Raw genomic sequence first — 14,919 nt, 5'->3', positions numbered from 1 at the left:
TTTTTCATTGGTTAAATTACCTTAGTTACATTCAGTTATTCCCATTCTCATTAAAGAAAAACATATTTTTACTGTGCTGCTCACCATAGTCAGCTTCTGCAACACAGCGTTAAGATGAATGTGACCTATTAGAGCTATGCTTTGAAGCAGGTCTGCTCTTGTCAGACCTGTTGAATTCCACTGGAGCAGCAGTTTGTGGTTAGGTGCTGTGTTCACAGCAGCTCAGAGGAATTCTTATCTCCTTAGTTGTTGTTTAGAGGAACTTCCTTATTCCCGTAGTTCGAGCCTCTGTCTATCTCAGTCTGGCCAATCATCCAACGAACTGCCATGGAAGCTATGAAAGAAAAGACATTTAGAAAATGAATTAAGCCCGTGACCGCCTTTGTAAAAGGAAATTGAGGTCAAACGTTTAAGATGGAAACAAAACATCAAGTCTTAAGGTAAAACATTGGTGCTACGGTTGAATTTGTAATAAGTCTAAGAATAGTTAAAATAGTCAATATTAAATGTATCAGCTTCAGATGGTGTCTCCAGGTTTGTCATTTTAACCCCAACAACAAACATGGGCACTTATTTGTTGTGGAAACTATGACATGCTCCTCATGAGCCCATGCTGTTAGAAAGACCATTTCTCCATGTACATCTTAGTTCATATGTATGAATGGCTAACTTTGCCAACTAAAACCATGCCTGAATGCTGTCATGGGCATGCTTCCAAGGCCGAGACATCAGAGTTTCCAAATAAAAATGGACTTACGTTAAGAGTTGTCAAGTCTGCTGCTTTGTGGCACATTTGGACAAAAGCAGCTGGTTAAATTGATAGATTAATAGTTATAACTTTATTGTACATGTAGATAAAACCAACCTGCAGAAGCGACAACCACCATGGTGGTGATGGCGAGCATTGATCCAGAGCTTATCAGCTGAAGCAGAAGTAGGCCTAGAGGATAAAGGGCTATGCAGGACCAGAATATCCAGTTGATCAGGGACCATGGTCGACGTGGAGGGCTCACTTTGGAGCCAGGGAAATGTCCTGTCTGTGCATATTGCTCCTGAAAGCTATCCTGCATACACATTAAAGCAAACACAAGTGAAACATGTGGTGGGAATTCTGCAAAATAAATAGATCTGGAGCATCAGGCAGAAAAAGGCTGTGCAACATGTTTGAGTCCACAGTATTAACTGCACTTACGAACACTTTTTATCGCCAGCTAAGATGTCAGTACTTCTCCTCCTGCAAATGGTGGCATTTCCTGCTATTTGAAGGTGTATTCACATCTTTTCATTTGTTTAATTTATATGGATTTGAACATTCAGCTTGTGGCTCTTCTGGTACATGACTGATTTTCAGGGATGTTACAGATAGATATTCATTCCTTTAATTCCCTAACCGCTTAATCCAATTCAGGGTCAAAGAGGAGAGAGAAATACACAACATCGAAAACACTGCGATCCAATCACAGATTCTAGACCATCTGCTACACCTGGACAAAAACATAAAGGGCATTTTATGGCCCACCTGCAGGTAGACAAAGTCAGCAACTGGAAGGAGCACCAGAGATTAATAAAGCTGGAAACACACCCAAAAATGAATTAGCAGAAGGTATCTATTATTGAGTAAACCTGCAGAACAACTCAGTGACTGAATCAGCATGCAGAATAGACAGAATGAGACATGTTTGCAGAAGAGTAATCATGCCAATGTGACCCCGCCTACATACAGGCCAGAGGTGTTTCAATTCAAACATACTTTTGTCATATTTAACATTATCAGTTCAAAGGTCTTGTTTTCCAACATAGATTGGTTTCATATAAGGCTGCATACTGCACAACATTTCATTTTGTTGTGCTGGGGGAGTTTAGCAAAAGTTGCCACAAAGAAGAACAGCAACACTCCACACCTGTTTTGCAGTCATACAGGATTAGCTTTATGTTGCAACACTAAAGCACAACTCAGAGTGATTTCTTCATCTCCCACACCTCAGTTTTACCGTCATCGTTTCTGTTGATTGTAATTTCTTAATCACAGCGTCTTGAGGAAACAACTTCCCAAAAAACCCTTTGATGCCTTCTTAAAGCTTTCTGATGTCTGCTTTTCAGTTATTCATTCTGACATTTTTAGGGCACTTGGCTGGACAAGACCTGCTTGTCATGACATAAACCACACACTGATGAGACAAATAAAATGAAGCTTCACAAAGCAACTTTTTTGTTCTTTTGTACACAGGCAAAGATCTTACGGGAGAATGCTCTGGCACTATTTGGCAATAGCATCATGACAGTTACTCCCTTAACATTACTCCAGCTTGCAAGGAGGTTTTCATGGCCTTAGATAAAACAAGAGCCAATGAAACAAGTCAAACAAGGCAGCACAGATGGAGAGAGCACTGACTCTTAGAGTCAACCTGGTGACTGGTCACTCCTTCTTTTATCTTTCTAACATCTGATTTCTGTGTTTTCATATTTTTCTGGCTTATGTTCTAAATAAAATAAAAGAGAGTGTAATCTGTAATGGTAAATCCCCGAAACATAAAACGTTAACATTAATGGGAAAAGAGACGACACACTGCTTTGCAAGCTATGTTTAACTGCTACAGACTGCATTTTATGACAACATACAGGTGGAGCCACTGGGTTCCAGGAGATTTCTGCTTTCCAGCTGCTTGTGGTGAAACCCTGTGCCCATCAGAGGGTTTTGTCTTCAACACTATCTCACCTTTTCCTGATAAAGTTTGTGGAGCCAAGCAGCACACTCTGCTTCATCTTCTGGGATCAACTCTAGAGGAATTCTCCTACAAGAGACCGGGGACATAAACATACACCAGTAAAGCGAAACCTGATGATTAGTTTTCATGATCCTCACTTAAAATTGTTCCTATTTACCTAACATATAAATCTGCATGATATTTCTTCCCATTTAGAAGTCCAAGCAGAGTCGGTGTTTCATTGTTCCTGAAGTTCAGCGTCGAATCATAAACAGCTGCAGCTGCACAAGACAAGCACACAGCAGCAGTTAGCTGTGTGACTCATTTAATCCCATAAACAGCTCACAGCGTTAGGATTTCTGAAGGATCCTTACCAGCTCCTCTGAGGTTTTGGACAGTTACCCAGAATCCTTTGGTTCTGGGCAGAAGATGGTACTTAAGTTTTGGTAAACCTTTGCTCTCAGCCACTTGCATGCTGATCTGATGCTTCTTTGCCGTGAAGCGTGTTCCCTCACAGTGAAGCAGAAACTTGTGACAGTAAAAGAGAAAGTTGCAAACTTTAAAAATTTTATCCATGACTTACAGATATCACTTTCATATTGATTTTTATATTAAAAGAAGGAAAAAACAAAACAAAAAAAAAGAAAAAAGAAAAAAAGTACCCACAGGTTGAAACCCACCCAGTAATTTTCTGGGTAATCCCTCAGTTTCTGAAGACCCTGAGCTACCATCCGTCTGTCCTCCTCCCACTTCCTTTGGCAGAAAACTATCTCCAGGAAGTACCACATCCAGCCAATCACTGGCACATAAGCCAACTCCTTCTTGGCCAACACCTTTGAACTCTAGGATTTGAAAGCATCTTAATGAGCTGGAGAGAAAACAGAACTGCAAATGGGTTAAAAAATGGGTGACTTTCTCTTACCCCAAGTACTCCAAATCTCTCACAGAAGGTCCAGCCACAGAGAAAGTCAATCTCATAATTGTGGTTGAGAACAACAATGGCATTCTCTTTTCCGTAAAGTGTACAACTCTCTGGATCGCTGTAGAGTGTGCACTCTGTCCCAGACCACCACTCCAGGACCGCTACCATCTCTAAGGATAATTAATACATATTGACATTTACAGGTTTAAGTAAATATAGTTTGATTAACCTTTACACAGACAGATCATTTCACTATGTTCATGCAGCAGAGTTTACATACTGGATCCTATTAGTTGCAACTTTATTTATGTTTTTACTTATCTCTTCCCATTTGCTGAAGAAACAAAATAGCACCAAAAAGAGATAGCAGAATCATCTGTATAGCAGGGAGCAAGTCAGTACTTACGACTAGCAATGCAGTAGGCAAATCTGATGTTGATCCTACGGGCCAGCTGCTTACTGACCAGCCACAGAGGTAAAGTACACAACTGCAACAGGTTGATAATGAGGCCGCTCACCAAGAACACATAGCATATGATGAGGTGGCTCAGAAATTGGGACTTCAGCAGCTGTATGAGTCCCATCCTTCTCTAAAAAACCTGAAAGCATCACACAGTTCTGTCAAACAAAGTTATATTCTGGTGTGGCTTTGGCCTGTAATGATATGCGTCCTGCCGGCACTCAGGCCATAAAAGATTTCTTTGACAAGTCTTTCTTGTTTTATCTAATGAATGGAGGCTTTGAGCTGAGCTGTGAACAAACAGCCAATTACAGTGCAGATGTCAGGATACACATGACCTTTTTTGGGGGGGAAAGGAAGCTGTAGCTTATTCACAGTTCAACCCAAAACCACACTGTGGTTTAGTCAAATCATTTCCTAAAAGTGAAGGTACAAGTTACAATGATTATTACTGTTTAATACAATCCATAAAATGTAATTAGCAGCTGTTTCACTGCGCATTTGTGTTAGTTAACTTCACATAGGTGATTTAAATGTCTAACAAGAAACAAGCACAGTTGAAAGACAGATATGTCACACTTTTCATTTTATCTGAAACAAAACTTACCTTGAACAGCTCCAGGAAAGTTGTCCTCAAGATTTCTGAAAGATTGCCAAAAAGTCACTGGTACTTAAATTTAGGTCCATGCAGCTATGAAGTTCGTAAAGTCCCTCTTCAGATTTCAGTCATGATTCATTCAGCGTTATGTGCGGTTCAGTCCACTTCCCTACCATATGCAGCCACACCCATCTGACAACCACGCCAGGACTGGAGGGTGTAGACGTTGTTGTGTATGTGTGTGTGTGTGTGTGTGAGAGAGAGAGAGAGTTGGATTGGGAATGAAACTCCTCCATCTTCTAGAACAGGGGCAGTCTGTCTCACTCCAAATATCGTCTATTCACACGCGTGGCCTGTCTGCTGTTCAAGTGTTTTTTTGTTTTGTTTTGTTTTGTCTTTTTTTTATGCTCAGTGCAACGTGCATGTACGGAAGAAACGCCCCATTCTTAATGTCATTTATTGCAGACAGTTATGCAGCTATGGTTACAGTTATGATAAATAGCACGACATTAAAAGTGTAATGCCTCTCACTCACAGAAAAGTTTCATTTTAGTTTTAAAATATGGAGTAATAATAAGAAACAATAAAAACAACTTCTTCTAATTGCAAATGAAAATACCCTCGCTACTCTTTGGTCTTTTGAAAAGTGCCGTATAGTTAGACAGAGGGATGCATCTTTCCCCGCGTTTACAGGAAAGGTACAATGATGTCAGGCCAGAGGTGTCGTTTGGATTTATGGTTTGCAACATGTAGACATGTACTTGCATTACTTTCGTTTTTTATTTTTTATTTTATTTTTTTAAAATTATTATTATTATTATTTATTTAACTGGGTATTTAAAAAACGACGTTCGTAAAGTTGGCTTGGTCATCAATGTCATTATTTCAGAAGAGCACACACCTGGCAAAGTTCGCCAAGTTGCAGAGTCTTCGCTATGCAGCACTGCAGCAATAGTGCCCCCTGTTGGTAGTGTTCTGTATAGGAGTTTTCCATCTGAGTGAGTCAAGCTGTGATGGGGAGATGGATCATACTTGTTTTAGGACTGGGCTAAACTGAAAGAATAGAGAGAAAAAAAAACACTGGTTGATTTAGGTATTTATAGCCTCATTGATTTGAAAAACTACAAATCCTTTTTATTGCCTATTAAGTAGTTGGACTCAGCAATGAGTTAAATACTGGGAGTTCTTCTAATTTTCTCTCAGACAAATTACTTTTTTTTTTATAACTAAAACCCTCATACTATTTACTTATGAATATATATATATATATATATATATATATATATATATATATATATATATATATATATATATATATATATATATATAGATATATACCTCTATCAGGTAATTTAGCAAATCACATTTTGTACATACAGACCCAGGTTGAAATTAAACTTCATCTAGTGATAGTAATTCCAAAGCAAACATTTTACTCTCTTAAAAATAAATAATAAACAGTAAAATTGTCTTCTAGATGGACTGGATGAATAAAATGTTGTAGAATGACCCTTACTTTTCAGGAAATGAAATCCTGCAGCAGCAAGTATAAGTGAAACAGCTACATTAACTCAAGGCTTTGACTGAAAAGAAGCATCCTGAACATTTTCCTCTTGCGGACACCAGAGGGAGGTAAAGATGCACTAACCACAATTTCCTTGGAGGAGAAAAAAATATCTAGCCCCTGAGTGGATTCTTCACTTGCACCTATAAATATCACATCTACAATATTTTTTATTGAGTCCACACACATTTTCTGTTTGGCCAAATTTTATAGTTTTCTTGAAATACTCTATTCCAAACCAAACAATATTGCTGATTTTTCTTTGTAAACCGGAGACTCGTGGGGTGATTATTTCACCTTGGGGATTTCTGAGAAGTGTTCTCAAACTCTCTTTTACAGGCTCCAAAATGCTTCAGCCTCTCTGCCTTTTACAATCAAACAGTGTGTGAAGTCCAAACATACACTGAAGTAGCCGAGGAAGTCCTTCATGCTTAAATACCAAGCATAAGGAGTGTGAATAGGCTCAAGGGAATAATGTGCAGTATGCAGATGCATGTCATGGATGCAGTGATGATGAAGGGCAGCAAAATTAACACTGTAAGTTGTACTAAGAAAATTATTTCAACAAATACAACAGCAAGTTTAATCCTTTTCTAAATAACTAAAGTAAACTCTCATGCAGTCCTAGTCAGAGGTTTGTACTGTTAGGTTAAACTTAAAAAACTAATTTTAAACATATTTTATGTTGGTAATCAACAGTTTATGCAGAACTAATTTAGGGCAGCTGCTTCATACGTGGCAAGATTTTAGTTAAAATATTTTTTATTGACAGATTTTGGTAGTTAAAACGCCTAAAAATATAACAACTAGAAGTGGTGAGAAGTTTATGTAGCACAAATTGGACGAGCTTTTATAAAGCTTGGAAAATTCGAGAAAGGCACACCATGGCTCAAAGAGTTTCCACTGAATTAACCGACATGGGTTGAGTCAAAAGAGGGTTACTGGTGGATTCTCACTCAGTGCCATTTTGGCTGACGTCATGGGAAAATAAAAAGAAATAAGCCAAGTGCTGAAAAAAGGGTGCAACTGCTCAACTATGGTTTATCCTTGGAAGCCACTTTCCTACCCCTGCGGTGACCACAATGACCTGTACAAACAGTAAAAAACTTGAACACCATGAGACCAGGTCCTCATCATACTGTTAAGGTCTGAAAAGTTTTTTTTAAAAAAACCCAAACATTTGCAAATAGCAAATGTTGAAGGAAACAAAACCTAACAGCGGAATGTGTCCTGTAAGGCAGCTCTGCAAGGAAAATGCCACTGCTTCTAAACTACCTAGAATATGTCATGACAACTTTGCGGGACAAAGATCTTACTGTCTGGAGTAAAACTATTCAATTCAATTCAATTCAACTTTATTTATATAGCGTCAAATCACGGCAATGCCATCTCAAGACGCTTTACAGACAGAGGGGAAAACATAATGAAGGCCAATTCATAACAGCCTATATAAGGAAACCAACAGATTGAGTTAAGTCCAACTCAATCTCCCATCCTGAGACCTGCTGAGACAGGAGACATATGCAACACTGTTATGGGGGGGGGGGGGGGGGGGGGGGGGTAAAAGAAAGAGATAAAGAGAAAAAGAAAGAAGCTCAGTGTATCAGGAAATGTCCCTCAGCAGTCTAAACCTATAGCAGCATAACTAAGGGATGCTAACCATCCCTAGCTATAGGACTTATCAAAAAGATAAGTCTTCAGCCTAGTCTTAAAGGTGGGGAGGGTGTCTGCTTCCCTAACACTAACTGGGAGCTTATTCCATAAGAGAGGGGCCTGATAACCAAAGGCTCTGCCTCCTGCTCGGCTCTTTGAGACTCTAGGAACCACAAGTAAGCCTGCAGTCTGCGAACGAAGTACTCTGCTTGGTATATAAGGAACAATGAGGTCTTTGATATATAGTGGTGCCTGGTTGTGGAGGGCTTTATATGTAAGGAGAAGGATTTTAAATTCTATTCTAGATTCAACAGGCAGCCAATGAAGAGAGGCTAAAACTGGAGAAATATGATCTCTCCTGCTGGTTCTGGTCAGAACTCTGGCTGCAGAATTCTGGATCAGCTGAAGGGTTTTCAGGGCATATTTAGGACAGCCCAGTAATAGAGAGTTACAGTAATCTAGTCTCGAAGTAACAAAAGCGTGAACCAGTTTTTCTGCATCACTCCGAGACAGAATGTCCCTAATTTTGGCTATATTACGTAAATGAAAGAAGGCTGTTTTAGTAACCTGCTTAATATGTGGGCCAAAGGACAGGTCAGGGTCAAATATTACTCCAAGGTTTCTCACTGTAGCACTGGAAGCTAAAGTAATGCCATCCAGGTTCATTACAAAACCGGAAAATTTAGCTCTGAGTTTTTCAGATCCAACGAGAATTACTTCAGTCTTATCTGAGTTTAAGAGGAGAAAATTTCTAGACATCCAAGTCTTTATGTCTATGAGACAATTTTGTAGCCTATTGGGCTGATTTGTTTCATCTGGTTTAAAGGATAAGTATAGTTGAGTATCATCTGCATAACAATGAAAGTTTATTCCATGCTGTCTAATAATTTTGCCTAAAGGGAGCATATATAGTGTGAAGAGTATTGGTCCAAGTACAGAACCTTGAGGAACTCCATGACTTACTGTAGTTTGGGAGGAGGACTTGTCATTTACATGAACAAACTGAAGTCTATCAGATAAATATGATTTAAACCAGCTTAACGCTGTACCTGTAATTCCAATCACCTGTTCTAGTCTTTGTAACAGAATGTTATGATCGACTGTATCAAATGCAGCACTAAGATCAAGCAAGATAAGTACGGACACAAGTCCTTTGTCTGAGGCCATAAGAAGGTCATTAGTAACTTTCACCAATGCTGTCTCAGTACTATGATGAGCTCTAAATCCTGACTGAAACTCCTCGCATAAATTATTTCTGCTCAGGTGGGCATGTAGCTGAGCTGAAACTATTTTCTCCAGAATTTTGGACATAAACGGGAGGTTAGATATAGGTCTATAATTTGCTATCACCTCTGGATCCAGAGATTGCTTTTTAAGTAAAGGCTTGATTACAGCAGTTTTAAATGATTGTGGTACATATCCTGTCACTAAAGACATATTGATAAGATTTAGTAGTGATGTATTAATTAAAGGGAAAATGTCCTTAAAGAGGCTCATTGGGAGAGGGTCTAAGATACAGGTGGATGGTTTAGATGAAGCTATTATTTTAGTTAATTCAGAGGGTTGGACAGGACAGAAACTATTTAGACACAAGTCAGATCCTGGTTCTAAGGATGCTTCGGAGACCACAACAGGCTCAACATTATAGGTAGAAGGAAGAGTATTGTCAATTTGATCTCTAATAGTGTCAATTTTATTCCTGAAAAAATACATGAAATCATCACAGCTAAGTGAGAAAGGAATACATGGCTCCACAGCGCTCCGGCTCCTAGTAAGCCTAGCTACAGTGCTGAAAAGAAACCGAGGGTTGTTTTTGTTTTCCTCTATCAATGATGAATAATAAGCTGTTCTTGCCATACGTAAGGCTTTTTTGTATACGATTAAACTTTCTTTCCAGGTTAAGTGAGACTCCTCTAGTCCTGATGAACGCCATCTGTTTTCCAAACGCCTTGACGCCTGTTTTAGAGCTTGCAGCTGGGAATTAAACCAGGGAGCCTTCATAATCTTACCTAATTTCTTCTTCTTTAGGGGAGCAACATTATCCAAGGTTGTACGCATTGAAGCTGTTATAGTATCAGCATGTTGATCAATCTGAGCAGGAGTAAGGCTTAAAGGGGGACTCTCGGTCATGCTAACACATGGTAGATGTGAAAAAATTGATTCAATTGATTGTTTAAATTTTGTAATATTATTGTCTGATAAACATCTACTATAGTAGAATTTATTTTTGGTCAGTGAGTAATCAAATAAAGTGAATTCAAAGGTTAATAAGAAGTGATCGGACAAGACAGGGTTTTGAGGAAATACTTTGAGCTTATCAGTCTCAATACCATATGTTAGAACAAGATCAAGAGTGTGACCATGAGAGTGAGTGGCTCCATTGACATTTTGTGAAAACCCAATTGAGTTTAGAATAGAGCTAAAGGAAATGTTTAAACTATCATTTTCAACGTCAACATGAATATTATAATCACCTAGTACAATGACCTTATCAGTAGTCAGCACTAACTCAGACAAGAGATCAGAGAATTCGGTCAGAAACTCGGAGTAAGGTCCAGGTGGGCGATACACTAATGCTAAAAGGAGCGGTTTCTCTGAATTCCATTTTGGATGAGATAAATTTAATGTCAGGAATTCAAAGGATTTATAGTTAGTTTTGTGCTTAGGATTAATTAAAAATTCTGACTTAAAAATAGCTGCAACACCTCCTCTGCCTGTAGTTCTAGGAATGTGAAAGTTTAAATAGTTAGCTGGCGTAGCTTCATTAATACTAACATAATCCTCTTGCTAACCCGAAACACTCGAGCTGCATCAGAGCTTGCAAACTGAAAAACAGAACATCTGTCCTGATATGCACGAGTTTGATAGGTAACACAAAATAAAACAGAAACAGAAAATGATATAAACTGTAAATGTTGTTATATTCTCCAAGGTCACTTAACCTAAACTCCAAACATTTATTGGTGGCATGGCTTTTAAGTTTGACCATGCACCCAACAAATAGTCAGCTTTTCTGCAAATGTCTTTAAATTCTGTTGTTGCACTGAGCAAAACTCGAAACTTAAGGATGATAAGAACTTTGCAACTTTGACCAAATATGAGTTGACTTATACCGTAACAATTACAATATGTGTTTTTGTTTCTTGGTATTTTATCATTTGTTCAGGGGAATGCTTTAAATGCTTTTTTTCCAAAGAGAAAATGAAAATTTCTCAGAAAATTTCCCACTTTTACTGTAAAGGATTTGATATTGCAACGTATAGTGAAAATCAGCCTCTGAAGACACCATCCATCTCTCTGCACTTTGCCATTAAACTGAATATTTTAACCACCTCTCAACCCAAACAAAGCATCCAAGAAAGAGAAAAACTCATTCACATTTTACAAACTTTTTATCAAGTCATTTTCTTTTGTTTTACTGGAAAAATAACTCATTGTTTTATTTTTTCCTTTTCCAAGAAATGTCATTCTTCCTTTGATGAGATGGGTTTTACCGTTAAAGGTGATTTTCTGTTGCCCTTTTATGGTATCTGCATACCATGTAAGAGCAGTGCTGGGTCATGAATGTGAGTGCAGCTTCTGACATTTGTTGCATGAAATCCTCCCACTCTTATTTATTGTCCAATGTTAAATCAAACAGAAAGGCTATGACCGTAATTTAAAAAAGCTTCCTGCTAGATCAAACCAAATACCAGATGCAGTAAAAGTGGACTACATGCTTCTTTGTTACGCAGCAAAGCAGCAAAGCATTTTCTTTAATTTCATCAATCTCTTAGTCGTCACCTTGGGATTAGTTTTATGGGTATTTGTTTAAATTCAGTTAAGGTGAAGGAGAAATAAGTTATTTCTGAAAAAAAAAAAAAAAATCGATGGCTGCAGCTGACATTTTTTCAGTCATCAGGTTGATTCAGCTGGCCGAAGCTGACATCTTTCAGCCAGGACGAGCTATAGTTTTGGCTCAGCAACACAGGGGTGATTTGGATGAACATGCTGAACTAAAGAATGCGCTGAGGATTAAGTGAAATTGCTGCATGAGTGTGATTTACGAGCCATTCTGCGTCACTTGACTGTGAAGGGCTTTGACAAATTGACACTCATTCAGCCTCTCCCCACAACTCTGTATGGTAATAGTTCTATTGACAGATGTTTTTCACCATACCCTCTGAGGTCATGGTGAAATATTCCTTGTAGGCCTTTTTTACTACAGGGACAAAGCCTTCGTTCATGTCCTTTATTCTAACACTGCAAATGTATTTTCTGGAGTACACAGCAGGGATGTGCAATACATATAAAAGTTATGTGTTAGGGAAAGTGTGAAGCCATGTTTTAAACTCCAAATGCAAGTCTGACATCAACTTGTACAAATGTTTTCAATATATCATAAAAGAAAAAGTCTTTGACCTGGAAAAGGCTGCATTCACTTAGGTTTTGGTGCAGGATTCAGTCAACAGGGTGCTACATTCGATCAAGAAATTCTGAATGACTGCATGCTGGAATGTCATGAAAGGAGATCATGTGCTCATACTTTCTGAACGCATGCAGTGAGCCTTTAGACATATAGGAAAAAAGTACAAATCAGAAAAAGTGACAACATAGCTTGGGGCCAAAACTTTATTTGACATAGTGTATATGTGCACTAAGCCAGTAATGAGATCCTGATGCATGCTATGCTTGTTTCATCAGGGATCCTGCTCTGTAACAAAGTAACCATGGGCCCCACAGACACATCCACGCATCCGACAGACAGTGAAACACTGGGAGGTTTTCTGGAGACACCTGCTCTGCTGTTCTCAGGGGTCCAAGCATGAGACCCGAACCATGTGCCAAAAAGTCCTGGCCTGAGGGAAGTTATTTGATGTTATACCATTATCAAGGTGAGGAAGACTAAAACATTGAGTGGATATGCAGTTGCCTGACCTCTTTTTCAACTTTTACTCCTGTCTCTGATGGCAGATGTCAGATTTTGAATATTAATGCTCAGGAATGAGAAAGTGATTCAACTTAGGGTCACATGCAGAACACTGAGTGCACACGTGCAATAGTAACAGCAATCTATCTAAATGGAAACTTCTGAATTTCTCGTATATTTCTGCAATGGTAACCCAGAAAGTGTCCTTTTATAAAATTAGGGTGTAGAGGTGCCTATTTTTGCAACCCTGCAAACATCCAGAGGCAGGAGGGCTGTACAGCACATGCTCTCCTTTTATTTTGCACTGCAGTTTCTCCAAATAAACAGATTAACAATCAGCACGCATTAAGCTAACAGAATCTGTATCCATACTATCACTATCATAACAAAAAGCAGGCATGCCGAGCCTACCATATTTGCAACAAGAGCAAAGCACACAAAGTAGCTTCAGTAGTTTATCATTTTATTAGTTCTTTGATGTGATAAAACCATTCTTACCTCACAAGTCGTCCGATTTGATTCTTCCGGCGTTGTGTGTTGAACATGCACAACTTTCTCTTTCCCAGGCTGTAGGTGGTGCTGTGCAGAAATCCTTAACTAAAGCTTGTGGACTTCTAACACATAAGGGGGCAGATGGAAATTTTCACATGGATCTTAACTTTCATTGAAATTGCCTTATAGGGCATCGATAGAAGACAAAGAGGGCACTTCTTTGTCTCAATATTCAGATGAATTTTTTTTTTACAGAAGATGCATTAAAGTAGCTTGCTGAAGTTGAAGAAAACCCCTCTAACACATTGCAAGAATTCGCTTATAAACCAAATAAGAAACTAAATACTAATAACAAATTTTAGTTCTCAATATTTTTGCCTATTTAATACTTCTCTATGTATTATTTTTTAAATTGATTTTCTTTTATTCTAACAATGGATGGAAAAACTTATGCCTAAAGGGAAAGAAATTAACTCTCCATAATGTTGAACTCACGCAGGAACCATAACAAAACATGTTCAATCCATTTGCTTTCCTATCAACAGCATTACTGTTTCTGATTCAGTGTCATTGTGACAGCGTTGCAGCATTATGTTCAAAGTGACAACATGCTGATACTGAGCTTGCCAGTGGTGCAGTAATCAAAACTTCCTTTTTACTGTGGTAGGATAATAAATTTCATCACACTAGTCCTAAAATGTCCTGGTAAAAGTGTGGTGAAATAGCCCGAGATCACTTTTAAACTTGTGCAGAGTACAGCCGGTCGATGAATGAGCTTGCAGCTTGTTGTGCAGCCTCCAGTGGCCAAATCATACTTACAGCACTCATGTAACAGTATTTCATTACTTTCACCATGTAGCTTATGTGGATAGTGTGAATTATTTATTGGTTAGTATGCAAAATTACTCAAAAAGTTATAGTTTGATTATTGTCAAAAGTTTTTTGGGCATATCCCAATTAAAAAGAACTACATTTGATTTCAGAGCGAGGTGGTACTTTTTCTGTATTCAACCTTAGCATAAGTATGCAAGCTGTTTTTATTTCCATTGTGTTACTGTGTATTGACAGTAAAGTGCTAAAACACAGAGGGATTTTAGTGCTTTTCTGATGAAAACAGCTGCATCCTGTGACGCAAAACAAGCATGTGCGAGCAGAGAGAGATAACCAAACCAATGAAAACACGTGTCAGACATGGGCTGAGGAAATAAACTTTATGTTCATCATTAAAAGCAACCTCTTTGACATTGTTAGAAATTGTTTGCACTAGGTCATCTGAGACAGTTTCAATAAAAATGACAAGAATAAGAATACAGCTGCTACGATGATGTACTTCAAAAATTTGAAATGGAATTATTTTTTCTTCAAAATACATATGCAGATGGTTTACAGTGGATAAAGTTTTAAATGCAATGTTCAAAAGCTTGTCTGTGTTTCTGTGACCGGATTTATTTGGTATTTTTCTATGGATGACCAGGAGCTTGGTCTGGTTTCTTTCAATAGGTTCTTTCAGTGTGTTCTTACCTACTGGGAGAAAGACTTCATGGACACGGTAAAGGTCTCATGCACTGACAAGATTATTGCCACAACAGAAAGAAACATGGGAACATTTTACAGCA

At 38.4% G+C, this 14,919-nt stretch overlaps 1 protein-coding gene across 1 annotated transcript; it reads right to left on the bottom strand.

Annotated features, from left to right (window-relative positions):
* agpat4 (1-acylglycerol-3-phosphate O-acyltransferase 4 (lysophosphatidic acid acyltransferase, delta)) lies at window positions 1-4,818 on the bottom strand. The gene is made up of 9 exons (XM_079249248.1): window positions 4,695-4,818; window positions 4,034-4,226; window positions 3,628-3,797; window positions 3,386-3,547; window positions 3,080-3,233; window positions 2,884-2,986; window positions 2,717-2,792; window positions 866-1,064; window positions 1-334 (listed from the first exon to the last, which is right to left on the bottom strand). Exons 2-9 carry the CDS (start codon window positions 4,209-4,211, stop codon window positions 243-245), a joined length of 1,134 nt encoding a protein of 377 aa, XP_079105374.1. The 5' UTR covers window positions 4,212-4,226; window positions 4,695-4,818; the 3' UTR covers window positions 1-242.
* Between the last annotated feature and the right edge of the window lie 10,101 nt (window positions 4,819-14,919).

The sequence above is a fragment of the Telmatherina bonti genome (genome assembly GCF_933228915.1).
Source record: "Telmatherina bonti genome assembly, chromosome: 11".
Lineage (NCBI taxonomy): Eukaryota > Metazoa > Chordata > Actinopteri > Atheriniformes > Telmatherinidae > Telmatherina > Telmatherina bonti.
The sequence above is the reverse complement of the archived record's forward strand: the minus strand, read 5'-3'. Positions and strand labels throughout refer to the sequence as shown.